The sequence below is a fragment of the Passer montanus genome, unplaced genomic scaffold (assembly GCF_014805655.1).
Source record: "Passer montanus isolate IOZ18808 unplaced genomic scaffold, ASM1480565v1 scaffold53, whole genome shotgun sequence".
NCBI lineage: Eukaryota > Metazoa > Chordata > Aves > Passeriformes > Passeridae > Passer > Passer montanus.
In genome coordinates, this window is record NW_024370263.1 from 4,720,280 (window position 1) to 4,740,862 (window position 20,583).

A 20,583-nucleotide genomic window follows, 5' to 3' on the forward strand; every position below is an offset into this window, starting at 1 on the left:
ACGGGCCCGATCCCGGTGTGACAGCGCCCGGGGGGGCCGCCCCGCGGGTCACAGCCCGCTGCCGGTGTGACGGGCCGCGTCCCCGCGCTGCCCGAGCCCGGGGTGTCCCGGAGGCGCGGCCCGGAGCTCAGCGGGGCGGCCCCGCCGTGCTGTGCCCGGGAGAGTGAGGGCAAACCCGGCCGGAAAGGTTGTGCAGCCCGGGGATCGCCGCTCCCGCGGGGTGTGAGCCCCGGGGTCCGCCCGGCGGAGCCATCGGGCCCCGCTGGGGGCAATGGGGGAACGGCGGCTGAGCCGGGCCCCGCTGAGCCCCGCTCGGCCAAACCGAGCTCAGCCAGGCCGTGCTGAGCCGAGCCGAGCTGTGCTGAGCCGAGCCGAGCTGTGCTGAGCCGAGCCCGGCCGCGCCAAACCCCACCGAGCTGAGCTAAGCCCGGCCCAGCCATGGCCGGTGCGGGCGAACCGAACCGAGCCCAGCCGTGCCGAACCGAGCCCAACCATGCCGAGCTGAGCTGAGCCGCGCCAAACCGAGCCAGGCTGAGCCGTGCCGTGCCGAGCCGCGCCAGGCCGAGCCCCGCTAAGCCGAGCCCAGGCGCGGCGGTGCCCGCGGAGCTGTCCAGCCTCCCGGCCGCAGCGAGCCCGCCGTGCGGGAGCGATGAGCGCAGCCGCCGCCCGGCCATGGAGGAGGATCTGTTCCAGCTGAAGCAGCTGCCGTGAGTAGCTCCGGGGGGGCCGCTGCCCCTCCGGCCGCGGGAGCCCCGCCGGGGAGCGGCCAAACGTGCCGGGGAGCCGCGGGCAGCGCGGCGGGCAGGGCCGCGCTCCCGCTGGAGCTGCCCGGGTGGAGCATCCCGAGGGATGCGGGAGCTGCTTGTTACATAAATTCACTCGTCCCCTTGGGTTTTTTGTTCCCCCCTTTTTCCCCCCTTTTTCCCTTTTTTTTCCTTTTTTTTTTCTTGATGGCAGTAAAAAATCAGCAGGGGTTGGGTTAAAACCGTGGGGGTTTCAGGAGAGGAGACGCTGGGCTCGCCTTGGCAGCGGGTTTGGCCGTGAATAACGTTGTAAATAAATAACGTTGTAAATAAATAACGTTGTAAATAACGTTATGCTTCCTCGCCATCCTCCTCCTCCTCCTCGTCGCCAGGGAGGAATCGCAGAGCAGAGCCTGCCCTGCCAAGGTGGGGTTGGGGGCACCCCCAAATCCCCCGTGGGCACTGGCAGCGTTTCTGGAAAGCCAAACGCTGCTGCTGCACGAGGGAAATGCTGATTTTGGGGATGTGGCTGCTGGATCTGTGCAAAAAAAACCAAAAAAAGGCAAAAACCCAGCCCCAAACGTGATCAAATCTTTGGTGCCTTTAACCCCAGGAATTCCTCCCTCCCTCCCTTTCCCCCAGTTCCAAATGCTTCCTTTAAAACCAACCTGCTTTTCCCTCTTGCTCCCTTCTCAGGTGTTTTGCAGCATTTTTCCTATTTATAAATCATGGGCTCTGTCTGGCGGGGAGGGAATGTTTCAAGTGGGTGTTAAATATTCATGAGCTCGTGTCAATGACAGAGCACCCTGTCCCAAAACACTCCTGCTAAGTTGGGCAGGAGCTCCAGCTCTTTCCCAGCCCTGGGTTAGGATTGAGCTTGTCAGGGAAAAGAATCTGAGGTTATTTTATCAGAAGTTGTTATTTTTATCAAGCTTTTTTTCCCATTTTTAAGACCAAAACCTGGGAATACATTCCAAAGCACCTTCCAGTGCAGGTGTTTTGCTGCTGTGAGATTTTGCAAATAAATGCAGCAGCTCCTTGAGATGTCCCAGATGTGGAAAATTTGGCAAGTATGGAACAGAAATTATCCCTGTGGAGTTTTTTCCTTTGTTTGTGTCAGTTTGTTTCATCTATCCCTAAATTATCCACCTGTATTTTTATTTTCTGTGCTGAGGAATGTGGCAATCTGGGTTTGTGATCCTCAGATTTTGTAGGATCCATCACCTCCAAATCTGGGATGACCTTTAAGGTCCCTGCCTGTGATTCTGGGATAATTTAATTTATTTCCAAAACTATTTCACTTAAATCCAGGGGATTTTCACTTTCCAAAGGGAGAAAGTTCTGCTGTGTTGCAGATAAAGTGAAGGAGCTTTGAGGGTCTGTTCCCAAATCTTTGGCCACAGAAAACTTCATAAATGTGAAAAAAACCTTCTGTGGGAAGGGAGCACATCCCTCTGACCAAAACATCAAAGCTGTGTCAGTTTAGCAAATTCTGGTCTTCAAATACAGATGTTTCATTCATGACGTGGTATTAAATAATTCTGTTTTAGATGCAAACAGAGTCACAGAATCAGCATCCTGATGGGAAAAAACTCCATCCATTCCCTGAACAAGCTCAGTAATTATATTTCACTAAATAATATTTCAAATTCTGGTGCATTTCTGGAGTTTCTAATCACAAAAACAACTCAGGAAATGGAATTTGGGCTCTTCCTGCCTCGACAAAACCCCCGAAATTCAGTGACACAGCAATGCCTGATTCCAATGAAATCCAGGCCCACCGAACATGGAGCTCATTAAATATGCATCATTCCATCATATTTTTATGACCTCAGTGGTTTATTACCTTTTGCACAGCACAATAACAACCTCTGTGCCCAAGCCCAAGGATGAGATCCCATCCCAGAGCAGGACACCTCAAACCAGCCCCACCCCAAATCCCAGAGTTCCCAGTGGAGAATGGAGACAGGGAATGAGGAGAACCCTGCATAGAAAAGGGGTTTCAACCCTCCCCAGCTGGAAAATCCTCCTGGAAGGATCCATCCCGGCTTTTTGTGCTTCCAGGGTGGTGAAGTTCCGCCGCACGGGGGAGAGCTCGAGGTCGGAGGAGGATGGAATTTCGGGAGAGCACGAGGTGCAGATCGAGGGGGTGAGGACGGAGCTGGAGCCCGTGGAGCTGGGGGATGGAGCTGCAGTGCCCAAGGAATTCGCCAACCCCACCGATGGTGAGCAGGGCTCTTATTTTCCTGCATCTCTTCATCTCAGTCAGGCTGGGTGCAGGAGGTTTGGAGGAGTTAAGGATGCCCAGATAAAGATAATAACTCAGGGAAGTTGTGTTAGACCTGGAAATGGTGGCTTGATCACTCGTTCCCTGTGGGAAGCTCTCTGTGCTCCTTTTTGTGCTGGATACTCCTGTCAGGGGGTTGTGGATCCAGCTGCCACACTGGAATTGGAATTCTGAATTCCCTCTGGAGCTGCTCAGAGCTCCTGGAGCAGCTGCACCTGGCTGTCCTTCAAGGCTGAGGTGAATCTGCAGAGTTCTGGCTCCTCTTTTCCCAGAGGACACCAGGAATGTCCATCTCAGCCTCTGCTTCCTGCCTGGAGGCACCACTGCTTTAGGAGGGAGGAGAAATTTGGGGTTTGTCTTAGCACAGTGTGAAAATTTGGTGTTAATCTTGTTTTTGTGCTTTATCCTTTGGATTTTGTTTGATTTCCTTCTGGTTTGGGAGGAAATCAAACAAAATTTTGTTGTTGTGGGGATCTCACAGCTCTGAGCCAAAGCTTTTCCTGAGGAATGTCCTTTCCAAGCTGATGCAAGTGTTAGAACTGTGAGACTTAAATGGATTTGAGCAACTCAAATATCAAAATGTGCTTTTTTTGGTCATTTCATTTTGCATTTGAGCAAAGGAATTTGAGACATCTCAGCACCTTCAGCTGGAACAAACTAAAGAGGTCATGGCAGTGGGTGGGAAACAACCAGCAGCATTTTGAACAGAAGCTTTAAACAGGGTTTAAGATTTGTGTGTTTTGGAGAAATTCTTGATTTAAATAATGCAAAATTGCACTGAAATATTCCCTGCAGCTCCCAGCCCTGCTGTGGGCTGGGGCAGAGCTGTTTCTCCCCACAGAAAGCTGCACTCCAGTGGCTGCAGGAGTCACTCCCAGGAGGAGGAGGCTGAACATGGGCTGGATTTGTGGGTGCCACACTGATTTACCTCCATGTGATTAAAATATTCTAGGAAAAATTAGAATTATTTTGGCTTTGGAGGAACACGGAGATTTTCCTGAATAGGAATTGTATAATAACAACTAAGTAGCTCTGTTACAGATTTGATATCTCAGCAGTTTAGCCAGTTAATTAGTAATTAAACCAAAAAATTCTCTCTCAAGGGCTGGCTTTTCTTAGGAAACAATCCTCTGGAATTGTTTTCTTTGCAGATACTTTCATGGTGGAGGATGCAGTGGAAGCCATTGGATTTGGGAAGTTCCAGTGGAAGCTCTCTGTCATTACTGGATTGGCATGGGCAAGTAATTTGGATCAGGATCAATTCATGATCATCACTTAGGGCATCTCAGGGATTTCAGATAATGGGGCAGAGACTCTCCAAGCAGATAAGTGCCCAATAAAGCAGGAACTTCACTGGGAGTTCTAAACCAACAGCAGCACTCAGCCTTGTTGTGAGGAGTAGTGATGGATTTCTTTGTCTCTGAAGTTCTTAGAAATCAGGGTTTGGAAAACCATTTCAATTCTTCATTTCAGTTTGCTTTCAAATGAAAGAGATTCCAGGCTGCTCCTGCAGTGATTTTTCCACATTCCTCCCATCAGCTGCCACCTTAGTTGTCTGTATCAGTCAGGATTGCTGTAATCTCAGTTTCAGGGGAACAGCAACCCAGCACTCCCACTTTTAACTTTGATATCAGCAACAAAAAAGTCTTGGTTTCCATTTTTCTGCTCTTTCTGAAGCTCTCCGTTCCACCTCCTGTGGTATATTTCAGGATCCTGATACCTGGAGCTGTATTTACTAGCTTTTATCCATGTAAAAAGCTGGAATCTGCCATAGTTTAGCTCCTAATTCAGCTGTGGAGTTTGGTTTCCAGCTGATCCATGAAAATCCAGGAGTGTTTAAGGGAAAAAGTTACAAGGTATTAAACACTCCTGACTGAATCCATGTGTGAAGGAAGCTGGAATTTGCACTGTGGAAGTGACTGATCCTGTGTCACTGACCAGCCAAACCTCCTCAAAATCTTTAGATTCAGCTCTTTGAATCCTCTCTGCCAGAGTTACTAAAAGTGCTGACAATCAGAAATGAGTTTAAATGTTTAATATTTAACATTTTACTCAACCACAAGGTGGGAACATCACGGAAATGTCACCAAGGCCTATTATTGACTCCTAAATCCACCTGATTTGCAGGCACTTGTTGATTTTTGCTTTCTCTTCCCCCTGCAGATGGCAGATGCCATGGAAATGATGATTTTAAGTATCCTTGCTCCTCAGCTGCACTGTGAGTGGCGCTTACCCAGCTGGCAGGTTGCATTGCTCACCTCGGTAGGAAAAATACCTGACAGCTCCTGTCTTCCCTGAGCTTTTGCCATCATTGTTACCCAGACATTTTGCTTTCTATCCCCAAAATTAAATCTCCTCGTGGCCTTTGCAGGTTGCCTTCAGCTTGGAAGATTATAGGAGGTTTTCAAAAAAGATTTATAGGAGTTTTTTTAAAGATTGAAGTAATGAAATTCAGTGAGAACTGAGGGCATTTTGCAGGTTTCAGGATGAAAGTTTCATGTGATTTCCAGGAAAACCTATGAATTCAATCAAATTCATCCTAAAATTCAAACCATTTGATTAATTTTTCAAAAATTGGTAAATTTTTATCTTGCTTGCAAATCTTTCTCTTTCCCCGGAGTTTTTTTAAAGATTGAAGTAATGAAATTCAGTGAGAACTGAGGGCATTTTGCAGGTTTCAGGATCAAAGTTTCATGTGATTTCCAGGAAAACCTATGAATTCAATCAAATTCATCCTAAAATTCAAACCATTTGATTAATTTTTCAAAAATTGGTAAATTTTTGTTATCTTGCTTGCAAATCTTTCTCTCTCCCCACATCTAAGCTCTCTGCCATGCTGAGAGCTCTGAGAGAGAACAAAGAGTTGATTTTTGAGGTTGGACTCCATGATATCAGAAGTCTTTTCCAGCCTAAATAATTCTAGGATTATCCAGTGATCTCTGGAAGCAGAGATCTTACAACACCACCTCCAAGGATGGTGCTGTGGTGTTGGAATCCTGCAATGCCTTTAGGGATAAGAAATTTGGGAGGGGAACCCTTCTCTCAGCATAGGCCACTGCTGAATGCAGGGACATTTTCCCCTGAATTTCTCTCTCCTTTAGTTGTTCATGCCCTTTGTTTGATTGTGTAAAATGGTTCAGATGCTCAGCAGATGGAAGTGGTGTCCTTGAATCCCATGAATGTCCCATCCCTGAGTGCAGCTCAGCACGAGAGTGTCACCTCTGAAAAGGCTTCAGGGGTATTTTCTTTCACACTTCAGACTTTTCTAAACTTTTAAGGTGTAATTTTATCTCCATTCAAACCTGGGAGCTGCTGGGGGTGGTGGTAGGAGGCTGGAGGAGAGCTCTGTCCTGCAGATCTCAGCCAACAGCTCCTCAGCTTTTATTCTTATTTTCTTCAATATATTTTCTTCAACTTTTATTCAGTATTTTCTTGGAGCTGCAGAGCTCTGTGTCTTCCAGGGCTGGACTCACAATGACACAATACCAGTGTGCCCAGTCCAGGCCAGACTGGGATTGTCTGGGTTGTCACTGATGGATTTTTTAATGCAGAACTGACTTGAGGAGAGACCTTGTTGCTTCCCTGCTCCAGCCCACAAAGAACTCAATGATCTTTAAGGCCCTTTCCAACCCAACCCATTCTCTGACCTCCTGCACATCTCACTCTGTTTTGGGCTGAAATGTTCTGGTTTCACTGGAAGTTTGTGTTCTGTGTTTGTCACACTGCAATTTTCACTAGTTAAGGGAAAGATTTTTATTTTTTTTCCTGCTGTTCCACAGGTGGTGTTTGTGGGAATGATGTCCAGCTCCACGCTCTGGGGAAACATTTCAGACCAGTATGGGAGGAAAACAGTAAGTCTGCAGCTCCTGCTGGGATATATCCTAATATTTTGTGCAGCTGGCACTTCCAGGGATGAGGCAGCCCAGAGAAACTGTGGCTGCCTCATCCCTGGAAGTGTTTGAGGCCAGGTTGGAGCACCCTGGGATAGTGGAAGGTGTCCCTGCACCTGGAATGGGATGAGCTTTAAGCTCCCTTCCAACCCAAACCATTCCAGGATTCCATATTCCCAAATGCCCACGTGTCCCAAGCAGCACTAAGCACATCCAGAACTGAGCTCCTGTGAAAGAGAAGGCATCTGAAGCTCTGTTTTACACTTTCATTTGTGTTACAGTGATTTTTAACCCTTGCTGCACACAGGGCCTGAAGATCAGCGTGTTGTGGACCCTCTACTATGGGATCCTCAGTGGATTTGCTCCCATTTACAGCTGGATCCTGGTGCTGAGGGGCCTGGTGGGCTTTGGGATTGGAGGAGTGCCTCAGTCGTAAGTAAATACTCACAACTCCAAACTTCCTCATTTCTCTTTCTTTCTTAGGAGATTCTCCTGCAGGACTGAAGTCTTGTTTCTGTTCAGGCACCCCAAACCTTGGTCTTGTTGCAAGGCAGGTCATGCCTTAAACAACAGGATTTAGAAGCCCTGAGTCTGATTGTAAAACCCCAGATTATTGTTCACTCAGAGCCTGAACTTCCCATCTCACCCTGAGCTGGAACTTCAAACCCACACAGCCCAGACCTGAGCACTGGAGATGCTGGGATGGCCCAGAAGGAAAAGGAGGTGTCAGGATATTTCTCTGTCAGTGTGTGGTTCCTTTCACTGAAGAGAGGGATCCATAAATTTTCCACCTGCAATAAATCAACCTGCTCTAGGCTTTTAATTATAAATGTAAAGGGAAGGGTACAGCCATTCTCTCTCTCTGTAGTCTTTTATCCTTAACAATAATTGATTTTTTTTGCCCTCTGGAGGTGCTATTTTGGAACCTGCCTTGGATTGGTGGCTCACAGATTCCTTCCCAGTGGCTTTTCCATGGCCACTCCCAGATTAAAACCCAGAGCTGCAGGTGCAGCCCAGCCAGGGCCACTGGACTTGGCTCACTGAGGTTCTGTGGCTTCATGAGAGAAAAACCAGAGCCAGTTACAGATCTCCAAGTGCATCCCATCCTCCCTGAGTCTGTGTCCTGTTCTAACAGGGGTTTATTTGACAGAGGGGTAAACGTGGCTGAAGCAGGAAAAGTAGCTCCTTCCTGATATCCTTAGGCTGTGTGATTTTGGAGGTGAGTGCCTGGATCTCCATGGAGTGAGTGTCATTTCCTCCTCTGGATTGGCTCCAACAATTCCATGTCCTTCTTTTGCTGGGGTCATTCACCAGCTCCTGTTTTCTCTGCACTGCAGAGGGACCTGAGCTACACTTTAAGATGCGATTTGAGTTCTCTGCTTGAATGAAATATTGTGTGAAACTTCCTGCTTTCCACAAGCTGGGCAGCTCCTCAGAGATCAATCCACTCTTTAAGTTAAGTAAGAATTTTGTCCCAAACCTCAAAGGAAGCCTGAGGAGTTTGGAGACTGAGTCAGTGGAGTGCAAACAGAGCAAAGCCAAACCTTTCCAGTTTGAAAGAGATGACAGGGCCTGAACTGGCTGCTGCCTGACTTCCCCCTTGGGAATTCCTCCTGGAGAAGCTTTGCCATCACTCCTTGGCACAGGCATGAAGCAAAGCCTCAGTGGTTGCTCTTTGAATCCCACAATAAAAGAATGCAAATTATTTTATATCAGTGACATGAAAGTATTCCCCTCTTGGAGAATTGAACCCTGGCACAGGAGATGGATGGGAATTCTCTGAGCCACTTGTAAAGCCCTGAAGAAATTCTTTATCCAGCAAGAGTTTGTGTTGAATTCTGATGGACCACACTGAAAATAACAGATAAAATGGTATTTCCACTGGTGCTCTGGCTCAGAGCAGGGCTGTGACAACATGAGCATCAAGATCTGCATTTGACTGATGACCATGGGGTCATAAAACCACACAAAAAGAGCAAATTGTGTCCTCTCTTGCAATGTTGAAGGGTTTGTTCTGGGGTGGAAGGGGGCTGTGAGCCAGTGTCACAGCTTGGCTGGCTCTGGGGATAGGGAGAGCTTTGAGTTTCTCCTCTGGGTTTGGCAGTTTTATTAAAGGGCAAAAGGGATGTTTGAACCTGTGGCATTTCCCTCTCTATGCTGACATTTTCCTCTCTGTTCCCTCTTTTAGGGTAACTTTATATGCTGAGTTCCTTCCAATGAAAGCCAGAGCAAAATGCATTTTATTAATAGAGGTGAGTGGGTGCATTCTGATCCTCGAGGGACGAATCCTCTGGTGGTCACATCCCTTCCATCCTCCTGCCTGGAAATCCCCTCAGAGCTGCAGCCAGGCCTGGCCTGTCCACCCTGGTGTGGAGCTGAGTCACTCCTGAGCTCTGCTACCAGCCCAGCTCCAAAAACAGCAGAAAGTTTTCCTGTCACACTCCACTCTTGGTGTTGAATTTGCCTTTTTCCAAATTATTTTGCACCCAGGGCTGCAGAATGAGCACCAGAGGAGTGTTAGATGTCCACAATTTTGTGGTGAAATGCATCTCAGTGATGGATTTGGAGAGCTGACAGCTCCACAAATTCAGTGCTAAATTCAGCTCCACAACTTCATCCAAACTTCTCAAAGTCACTCAGGGCAGAATTTTGGCCCTGGAATATTTTAAGGCAGAATTCACACTGGAATTTCTCTCTCCAGCATTTCCTGGTGAGCACAGCCTGGAGTGTTCCAAAGAAGAGGCCTTGGGAGCACTCTGTTCCTCATTTTTTTGTTGGTTTTCCCTCTTCCAGGTGTTCTGGGCCCTTGGGACTGTGTTTGAAGTGCTCCTGGCAGTGGTGGTGATGCCCACGCTCGGCTGGCGCTGGCTCCTCATCCTCTCTGCCCTCCCACTCCTGCTCTTTGCTGGCCTGTGTTTTGTAGGTATTCCTCATGGATTCATGTGAATTCCTGCAATTCCCATTCTGTGACCCAGCTGAAGGAAATCAGGACAGTTTTGGGCTCTTTGGTGTTGTCTTCTGTAAATAATGACCAAAAAAATGCAGTTTCAACAGGGTGCTGGGAAAAACATCCCAGGGAGAGTTGTGTTGATGTGACTGTAATTGCTGGAGGACAATGCAGGGCTGGAATTTGGTGAAATCAGACCTGAAACCCTCTCCAATTCAATTACCTTGTTTCAAGCAAGCTCAGTGGAACCAACATTTTATCAAAAGCTGTTGCTATTTCCCTAAATTCTCTTTAGATTTTGTCACTTCTAGAATCAATTTCCACTTAAGAATCCTCCCAAATCAAGGATAGGATCTGCAGAGTTCAGGCCAGATTCTAAAATAAGTTAAACCTGAGCTTCAGTGCTATATTTTATTATTTGTTAGGTGATATCTTTGCCAAGCACTCAGTCTCCTCATAGATAAATGTCCTTGTCAGGTGGTTTAGCAGCCCTTTTTATTCCTTCGTTTTTCAGGAATACCTGCAGTTATCCAGGTGATCACAAGCTTGTTCTAAATTAAAAGGAGCTTAAACCCATAAATTTTGGGATGCCAGGAGCATCTTGTAATTTGCCCTGGATGCTTTGCCATTCCTGCACAGAAGGGATAATGTAAAAATTCCCAAATTCTGCAAAAATTCCCAAGAGCTCTCAGGGATAAACCCAAAGGAATGGAAGGGGAAGGGTTCTGAGTTGATGGGGAAAGTGGGGGGGTTACAATTTTTAAAGCCTGATGAGATGATTATTGGAACTCTTCCTTGGAATTCTTCCAGCTTAGTTCTGTAATCCTTTTTTGTGTGAGAATCTGCTGGGGTCACTGAGATTCCCCCAAGGAAACTCCCAGAGTTTATTGCTGGTTGTGACACCCTCCTGTATGTGTGACCTGCTCTGCTCCCTTAGTGGCTGCCAGAAAGTGCCAGGTATGATGTGTTGTCTGGGAACCAGGAGAAGGCTCTGGCCACTTTGAAGAGGATTGCCACAGAAAATGGAGCTCCAATGCCCTTGGGAAAACTGGTGGTTTCCAGGCAGGTATGTGCAGCTCACAGAACAGTGAAACTGAGGGGGTTTGTAAGCAAATCATCAATGTTCTGTTCATTTTAATGCCTCAGCTAGGCAGAAAAAATGAGGTTTGATCATTTAGGCCTCTTTTCCACTGAGGAAGAGTTAATTTCTCATTTGAAAGTGAAAAGCAGCTTTAAAATGGGCATTTAGTGTGATTTAACCTCACTGTTATTAAAGAAAACCAAACCTTGAGGTTGTTGAGGGGCTCAGGTCAGAATTCCTGGATCTGAATGCATGAGACAGGATGAAATTTGACACTTTAGCTGTCCCTCATCACCCAAATTCTGCTTGTTGCCAACAGGAGGACCGAGGCAAAATGAGGGATCTTTTCACCCCCCATTTCCGCTGGACCACGCTGCTGCTCTGGTTTATTTGGTAAGAAAAAAACCTAAAGGTTCAGTGCCAGCACAGCTCTAAATGGGTTTTACTGGAGGGATTTTACACAAATACAGCAACTTCCTCCTCAGAAAAAAAACAACAACCAACCAAAAAAACCCCCAACCTGTATTGATTTGTAGTTTATTCAACCACCCAAGCATTCCAAATCAAATTGCCCTTTAATTTTCTGGATGCTGAAATAGCTTTGAGGTAGGACTTTTGATTGGTGGTGTTTCTTTTAAGTTGGACCAGCTAAAACTTCCTCTCTTATTTGCTTCCTTGCAGGTTTTCCAATGCTTTTTCATATTATGGGTTAGTTTTATTAACTACAGAGCTCTTCCAAGCAGGAGATGTTTGCAGCAGTGAGTATTGCTCCATCTTTTCTTTTTAAATATGTCCTGTTAAAACTGCTGAAATATCTTTTATTAGATAACCTTCTGCTGGTGGTTTGGAAAAGGAACATGGCTGAGTTTTAAATCTATTTTAAATTTTTCCTCATCTCTGCCCAGTGCAGAGAGGTCCTGCAATGGTTTTGAGCCCAAAATGTCAAACAGGAAGACAACCTTCAAGGCAGACCTGTTATCTGTTCCTCTTGATTAAAAAAAAAAAGTGATTGAATAAATACAAGTTTGCAGATTTGACAGGTCTAATTAGTTCTGAGAGAGAGAAACTGCTGCTGTGGAGCTCCTGGGTTCCCAAGATGGGAAAACCTGCTGAGAAAAAAGATAATGGTGGGAAATGAACATCCTTTGTGTTGCAGAATTTTTTTGGAGGGGAAAAAGAAGGTGCTTTGACTGAGTTAAGAAGAGGCTTGAACAGTTTGATTCCCCAGGGGAGGAATGATTGCATTCAGAACATTTGTAATTAGGGAAAACTGCCTGGAAGTTGGGAAATTATAAAAGGTGGATGGAGAGTGTTGGAGCAGCCCCAGATTCCAGGGCTGAGCAGCAGTGATGAGCTCTGAGAGCTCTGACTCAGGTTTGCCTCCCCAGAGGAGGATGCAGCCCTTAAAAACCCTTGTTTTTATAAGGACATGGGGTTTTTCAGTATTCTCAGAGTGTGGGAGGTGTTGGGATCCCAATTTGTGTTGGGAGAAACTGAATTATTTGAGTTAATTCTGTCCTGAGCCCTGGACTGGAAAATAATTCAGGCTGTACAGCTGATAAGGAGGTGGAATTTTCACTGAGCTGAGACATCCTGTCACAGAAAATTTTATAAATGTTCAGTATTTTCAGGCAAAATCATCAAGCATTGCTCTTCAGTGCCCCTCTGACTCTGAATTCCATCTCAGCAGCACCGCAGGCATTCACAGGAGGAATAACAATTAAATCAAAGGGGCAGAATCACTTGAATTTCTATCCCTGAACAACTTCCCAGAAGCATTTTAAAGGATGGTGGGTGCAGTGAATCCACACCAGTCCTTCCAGCCCATCCCTTCCTAAATTTCAGCAGTAAAAATAAGAGACCCAGCAGAAAGGGTAAACATGGAAGAGTTTGCATTGATTATTTGTGTTTTTTTCCCTGCAGTATCCAGCAGAAGGCAGGAAGTGAAAGCCAAGTGCAGCCTGACCTGTGAGTACCTGACAGAGGAAGATTACACTGACCTGCTCTGGACAACCCTGTCAGAATTCCCTGGTAAGGAGCAATGGGAAGCTGGAGTTTTTCCTTGGAATGGCTCAGGGTGTGGCAATGGGCTCTGGCAGCAGCAGTGGGACTGGGATTCTGGCCTGATGCTTCCCACAGCACTCAGAGCTCCTTGCTGGAGCTGGGGATTCTCCCTGCCCTGGGATCACTCCACAAAAAATCAGACATTGCTCTGGAATGGCCCCTCTGTTTGTTCCAGCCCAGCAGCACTTCAGGAGGAGGAAAACCCAAATCAAAGGGGCAGAAACACTGGACTTTCTATCCATAAGTGACTTTCCAGAGGTATTTTCAGAGGATGATGGGTGCAGTGAATCCATGGAGAACTTGTTCCCTAAATCCCTGTGTCCAGCCTCAGTCCTGAACCTGTCATTTTCAGGCAATTCCAGCAAATTTCCATGGGCAGTCTGGCACAGGACAAGCAAAACAGTGTGAAACAGCCATTGATCCTTCAGGTGGAGGGGACTTCCCAATGTTAATCTGATTGAAACAACACCAGAGACAGGGAGCAGGATATTTTCACTCTTCTGGATCATCATTTCAGGGCTAAAAGCTCAAGGAGAAGCCATTAAATTAATGATAATTTGCAAGTATGACTGAGAAATATGCACAGTCATTCCTAAGAGGAGTGTGCTGCCAAACAGGCATTTTGGGAAGGATACCCAGAAGAAAAGAGTAGGTGCCTGGAGTGGTGCTGTGGCTGCAAGGTCTGGTTTGATCCTCACACACACTGAGGTGGGAAATATTGACAGGGTACCTCTGGATGTGACACTGATGCTGGAATAATCCCCACTCCTGCTGTGCATCAGCTTTTAAAAGGATCTGGGAAAATTGCTTTGGAGGGAAGACTTAATAGTGAGATTTAATGAGCTTGATCTATTTTCTGTCAAAAAGCAGGGGAGAAGTAATTTGGTGAAACATCTAAATAACAGAACAGAAAGAAAATACCACATTCTAAAGAGCCCTTAAATCCAGCAGGGAACAATGGCCAGAAGTTGAACAGAAGTTCTTCCAATGAGACATGAGCAGGTGTTTCAGGCATTCCCATCGGTAATCCCTGGATGGGAGTGTGGATTTGTGGATTTGTGGAGCATGTAGCAGGGCTCAGCAGCTGGGACACAGAATTCCTGTTCTCACATGGCACCAGCAGCAATCCACCCCACAGCCCTGCCTGGGGCCAGCAAAGGACTGGAAAGAGAGGCCAAAATTTCCAATCTAAACCACCCAGGTTGTGTTGAAACTGCTGCAGCCCCTCTTTGCTTGATTCCCAAGGGTCTCCTGGTGTCTCCCCACAGGTGTGTTGGTGACCCTGTGGATCATCGACCGCATCGGCCGCAAGAAAACCATGGCCCTGTCCTTCCTTGTCTTCTCCTTTTGCAGCCTCCTGCTCTTTCTCTGTGTTGGAAGGTGAGTCCAGCACAGGGAACAGCTGGAGTAAAGGATTTCTCCATGTCCTCTCTTGGTTGTGGTGGGAGAGCTGGGAGTGGTGGTTTGAAAAGCCGTGGGATGGTCGTGGAGAAGGATTTAAGGCCGGGGTTGGGTTTTCTCACCAGAGTTTGGGAGGGAAGTAAAATTGAATTCCAAGTGAACCCAGCAGATGGTACTTAACATTCCCAAACTCTGCTCTCCTCTTTCCTCTCACAGAAATGTTCTTACTGTGCTGCTCTTCATTGCAAGAGCTTTTATTTCAGGAGGATTTCAGGCTGCCTATGTTTACACTCCTGAGGTAAGGGGGTTGTTGTGGTGCTGGGAATATTCAAGGGGAGTGAGAACAGGGTGGGAAAGTCATTTGGTGACCTGTTCCCTATGGACCTCACCCCAGACTGGAGCTGTAGGTCCCATTGTCATTGTCTGACAGAAGGTGCTGTGGCACCACTTATTAATTCCCATTGATTTAGGAGTGGAAGGAGGAAAACTTCTCACTGTGATTGATGGGGTGATTTTTTCCCACAGGTTTATCCCACAGCCACACGAGCTTTGGGCCTGGGGACGTGCAGTGGAATGGCCAGAGTGGGAGCCCTCATAACCCCGTTCATTGCACAGGTAAATCCCTTCTCCTCTGAGACTGGACACACAGGAAGCTTGGATTGATGATCTTGGAGGTCTTTTCCAGCATTAGCAATTCCATGATTCTATGAAAGTGATGTGGAACCTGCTTTTCTTCCACTATCCCAGGTTGTTCCAAGCTCTGTCCTTGGACATTTCCAGGGGTGGAGCAGCCACACCTTCTCTGGACAACGTGTGCCAGGACCTCCCACCCTCACAGGGGGAAGAATTCCTTTCTAAAATCCAGTCTAATCCTGCCCTCTGAGGGTTTAAAAACACTGCCCCTTGTCCTGGCACAACCTATGAAATCTCCCTCCTTTCCAGAATCTTCAAGTTAAACTTTATTCCCAATACCACAATTAAAATTTCTGTTGCTCCATCAGTATTTCCATGCTGATTTGCATTCCCTGCCTTTGTCCTGCAGGTGATGTTGGAATCCTCAGTGTATCTGACCCTGCTGGTTTACAGTGGCTGCTGCCTGCTGGCTGCCCTGGCCTCCTGCTTCCTGCCCATCGAGACCAAGGGCCGTGGCCTGCAGGAGTCCAGCCACAAGGAATGGGGCCAGGAGATGGTGGGCAGAGGATCTCATTCCCCAGGGGAATCACAGGAATGATGGCACATGGAAACCTGCTGGAAGAATGAAGGATAGGAGCAAGATGTCTCACAAAACCTCCGAGCCTGAAGCATGGAAAGCTGACCACCATCACTGCCATCCTCACGTGTCAAACTGCAGGAGTTTGGGGTTGAACCTCAGCAAATTGTGTTTCTGCTGCTCTTTGCTCACACCCATAAAAACTTTTTTGGATGGAGAGGCCTTTGTTCCAGACATCCTTGGAAGTTTAGCAGGAGGGGTTTCTCTTCAGTCTGTTGCATGGTCAGCTCTTCAGCTTAAAATGTCCTGTGCCAAGCAAATGCCAAGTGACTGCAGCCCAGCATAAGCTGTCATTAAAACACTGAGCTCTTGATGCCTAAAACCAAGAAATTCATCTTTAGTGTGGCCCTGGCCTGGCACAGGGTGGATTCCATCCCTACCACTATGGATTAAATGCCTGCCTTGCACTTTTAGCCATCAAAACCATCACCAAAATGTGATTCTGTCAAACCAACCCAGGCTTTCCAGTTGGGTTTTGTACCTGGAGAGTGAATTGCTTGGAAACTGATTCTGATGTTTCTCCCATCCCAGGTGGGTAGTTGGAGCAGGGAGGGTGCTGTTGCTGCAGAGGGACCTTGTAGCAGAAATGGAAATCACAGAGTCATTAAGATTGGAAAAGACCTCCAAGCTCATCAAGTCCAATGCGTAAATCCTCATTTTTTGGAGCAGAATTGGACTTCTCTGGCATTGCCAGGAACCTTGAGCTCTCTGCCTGTTGCTTGGAGTGAGGAGGTTCTCACTCCTGGGCTTCTTTGTGTGGATCCAGGTGTGTCCCTGCTCCATTACCTGGGCACATCCTCATTGTAGGGTTGCCCCAACTGGAGTCAGGAGCTGCTGTTGGGATGGAGCCACTCCTGACAGCTGGGCAGGACCTTTCCTGCTGATTGTACATGGACTGCTGACAAAGGAATGTAGCTGGAATAAGTGAACAAAAGCATGGGAAGAGCCCATCTGCAGAGCCCCTGGAGGAGGAACATCCCTCCTTCAGGTGTGGCTCCTCAAGGGATGATCCCACTCTTGTCAGGGAATGTAAAGAGCTCAGGGGAGGACAAGCTCGTCTGGTTTGTCACAAACCTGTCCCTGGGCACGAGTCAGGTGGCAGAGTCTGTGGGAATGTGTAGAGATCTGAGATGTGCCTCATGGTCTCAGTGGATGTTCAGGATTCCAGACCTTGGGACACACAACCAAATGTGGGTGAGGTGGACTTGGTGAGGTGTGGGAGCAGTGGGGGTTTGTGGTCTGTGTGAGCAAGTGACTCACCTGAGCACAGGTAAATGTGCAACACATTTTTACACTTGAACATTTTAAGTACTCTGGGAAGCAGGGTCCATTCCTGGGGTCAGGAGTAGGTCTCCAAGTCCATGTTTGGTGCAGTACAGGTGAGCACTGTGGGGCACAGCTGTCACTGAGGGTCACAGCTCTGAGGTCACTCAGTGCTCCATCACATGCCAGGCTGCTCCTTTGGAAACTGAGGGGAACACAGGAGTGGAAAGTTCCTTAAGGAAAGCCAGGAAACTCAGGCTGATGGAAAAGGCCAAAGAGGTTGAAGTTGTGTGAGGGGGGATTTCTGCTGAGAACTGTTTGCCAAGGCACTGAGTGTCCATGCAGTCCCACTGGAGGATGGTGACTCAGTGAAGGATTCCAGGAATGGTTGGTGGAAACAGGCAAACTTGGCTTTTCCCAGTGAGTTGCAAATGAATTCAGCTCCCAAGGGATCCCTGGGCTCAGCTGTGGGTGATGGCACAGAACCCTCTGTCCCTTCCAGCTGGGTTGGTTCCCTTTGTGCCCCCTGTCCCTGTGTCCTCACACTCCACCAAAATCAAGCTCCAGCTGATCCCAGTAAACAGACAGGGCTCTCCTGGCACTGACACCAAACACAGCTCATCTGTTCACCTCCCCTGTGTGCCTGGGGCAGAGCCAGAGGGACTTGTTCCATGGAACACCAGAATTCCAAAGTGATTTGGCTTAGGAGGCACCTTAAAGCCCATCCAGGCAGGGACACTTTCACCAGACCAGGTTTCTCCAGTCCCCATCCACACCTGACCTTGAGCACTTCCAGGGATGGGGAACCTCTCTGCTTTCCCTTGGAGTGGGCTCTGATGTGCTGGATGTGGGACACAGCAGTGAGGAAGAGATCCTGGCTGGGTTTAATCAGATGTTACCCCACATGTGTGGCCAGTGAGCTGGAAAAGCTGCTGGGCTGGGATCTGCTGGAGCTGGGTTTGCTGTGCTCAGTCAGGCTCTGCACCCCTCAGTGACAGCTCTGACATTCCATCCTCATCCTGCTGCTGCCTTGAGGCCATTCCAGTCCCCCAGGTGTTTCCATGCTTCCTTCCTTGGCCTTGCCATGAGCTGTGTTTGCATCCCAAAACTCTGGAATTGAGCCTGGGTGGAGGTGACAAAGAATCCAAAGTGCAGGACAGGCCATGGCCCAGTTTGTTACTCCAGGAGTTAAAATTCTGCTTTCCCAGAGTAATGTTCACATCTCACTCCAGTATTTTTTTTAGGTGAATATTCAGCAGTTTTAAAGAATTGCATCCAACGGCCTTTAGAGAGTTTTAGGTGAAGTTTATCTGTTCATGCACACCTGGATCCTACAGATAAGCCTCTTCCCAGGTAAAGATTTATAGGGAATGCAACATTTTCCATGCTGTTGAATAGATCAGTTTTAACCTGTGACATTTACAGTGCTAACCAAAAAATGGAAGGTGTTTTTGCTTTTCACTTTTTATGAATTCTGCACTTAAAAAAATCTATTTAATGATAGAAATACCAAGATTGGTGTTGCTGGAGCTTTGATTTTGTTAAAGCTTGATCCAAAGCTCACTGAAATCTGGGAACATCTCCTGTGGATATCCATGGGCTTTGGATCAGCTGAATGAAAGGGAGAGGTAGGAGCCCACCACAGCTGATCCCACCTGGCTGAATTCAGCAGGAGCCCATTGGGCACTGCAGAAACAGAGCTGGAATTGAGGATTTGCAGGAATTTGCATAAAATTAATAAGAGAAGGCCATTTTACCTTGTTCACTGAGAACACTGGGGTTGACACACACCAGTCCTAAATCACCACTTCTAGATTTTATCAGTAGGGCAGCACCATTTAGGTACAAAATAAACTTCCAAAGAATCCTTTTCCACACTGGGTATTTCTCACTGGTAAAGGAATCACTGCAACTGCTTTGTTTCAAACAGGAAAGTGAGATCCTTTGGAATTCAAACAGAATTGGGGGATTTGGTTTTGCCAAGTGTCCAAGATAGCCAAGCTGTGGGAATGTAATTCCCCAAGTGTGCTTGGATGGGATGATTTGTTATTCCCAAATACTTGCTGAAAGAGCAGCGAATGTTTCCATGTCTGAATGTACAGTTTCTAAGCTGGATTTACATTTTAATGTTGAAAAACTTGGTGTATCTCAAGCTTGTTGTAAAATACTCCTCTGGTTCCTGTTCCTGACGTGGCATTGGAGAGTTGAAGTCCACATTAGATATTTTATGTTAAACAAATAAATAGTTTTTTCAGGAAATAAGTTTTTGCCTCTTCTGGGGGATGTTTAGGAGGGGCTTTTTTTTTGTCTTGGTGTTCAGAGGTTTGAACTACAGGGCTCAGCACTCTGCAGGTCTGACTCATTTTCTGTCTGTTTTGTGTATTTAGATGAAAAGTCACAGGATTCCTGTTCCCATTGTAAGTAACCTCACTCCATCAAAATACTGTGGATGCTGCATCCCTGGAAGTGTTCCAGACAAGGTTGGACAGGGATTGGCGCACTTGGGACAGTGGAAGTTGTCCCTGCCATGGCAGGGGTGGGACTGGATGAGCTTCAAGATCCCTTCTCACCCTAACCATTCTGGGATTCTGTAATTCTAAAAATTCTCTTTTGGCCTCTTTCCTGAGTGTACTAGCATCAGGTGGCTCCACATGTGTCTGGACTTTGGAGCAGAGATGGTTCCTTCTACTAATTTCCATTTCAATATAAACCTTCATTTCCCTATCACTTTTCTAAACCATAATTAAGTGCCCAACCCTATTTTCCTCTACCCTGTCACTGATATTCTTATTTTGATGCCAAATAATTTACAGGCAGGAGGTGGTTGAAGGATGAGTCAAAATTACTAAAGAGCTGCAAATTCTTCTCATGCTCAGTGTTCTCATCCCAGAGTGCTTCCATCTTCCTTCTCCCAGCCTGGGAGGCAGATCCTCCTTCCTGGGAATGGAATTATTTGGGAACTAGAAGGGTTTGTGTGGCTGAAGCGATGCTGGAAGGAATATTCTTTCATCTGTGGTTACTTTTTGGCATCCTCAAGCATTTCTAAAGGTCATCCTCAGGATCATGGAATATCCTGAGCTGGAAGGGACCACAGGGATCATCCAGTCCAACTCCTGGCCCTGCACAGACTTCCCAACAATCCCACCCTGTGCATCCCTGGAGTGGTGTCCAAACACTCCTTGAGCTCTGGCAGGAGGGTTCCCAAATGCCAGAGCTGCTGTTTGCTGACTTCCCTGATGGTTGATGTGCTTCCAGCTTTGTTCTGGGTCTCCTTGTGGAGAACTGGGAGTTTCTGAAAGGTGCTGACACTGGACAGGGGAGGTGGTGCTTTGTGTGGGTCAGAGGAATGCAGGAATTGTCCAGACCCCATTCCCCAACTCCCTGGCCTCAAAATGAACTTCAGTCCCTCAGTGGGGAATTTGCCCAGGGAAGCTGTGGCTGCCCCATCCCTGGAAGTGTCCATGGCCAGGTTGGAGGGGGCTTGGAGCAACCTGGGAGAGTGGGAGGTGTCCCTGCCCTGGCAGGGTGAGGGGACTGGATGATCTGCAAGGTCCTTCCCATCCAAATCCACAATTCTGTGATTTCTGTCAATTCTTAATGCCCTGGGGACTGTCAGCAACCACAGATCTTCACAGGA

The 20,583-nt window shown here is 47.3% G+C and overlaps 1 protein-coding gene across 3 annotated transcripts; it reads left to right on the plus strand.

Annotated features, from left to right (window-relative positions):
* The first annotated feature begins 6 nt into the window (after nucleotides 1-6).
* LOC120509736 (SV2 related protein) lies at nucleotides 7-19,205 on the plus strand. 3 transcript variants are annotated; one of them, XR_005629326.1, is made up of 17 exons: nucleotides 7-707; nucleotides 2,808-2,968; nucleotides 4,182-4,267; nucleotides 5,194-5,292; nucleotides 6,810-6,881; nucleotides 7,228-7,352; nucleotides 9,109-9,172; nucleotides 9,714-9,839; nucleotides 10,805-10,933; nucleotides 11,268-11,341; nucleotides 11,630-11,706; nucleotides 12,872-12,979; nucleotides 14,281-14,392; nucleotides 14,630-14,711; nucleotides 14,939-15,028; nucleotides 15,456-16,214; nucleotides 18,191-19,205. XR_005629326.1 is itself a non-coding variant. In XM_039724810.1 (17 exons), the coding sequence occupies exons 2-17, from the start codon at nucleotides 673-675 to the stop codon at nucleotides 15,642-15,644; spliced, it is 1,629 nt and encodes a 542-aa protein (XP_039580744.1). In that variant the 5' UTR covers nucleotides 7-539; nucleotides 580-672; the 3' UTR covers nucleotides 15,645-19,205. The 3 variants fall into 3 exon arrangements, 2 of the variants coding, with proteins under 2 accessions (XP_039580744.1, XP_039580743.1); XM_039724810.1 differs by having other exon boundaries at nucleotides 7-539; nucleotides 580-707; nucleotides 15,456-19,205; XM_039724809.1 differs by having other exon boundaries at nucleotides 15,456-19,205.
* The last annotated feature ends 1,378 nt before the right edge of the window (nucleotides 19,206-20,583 follow it).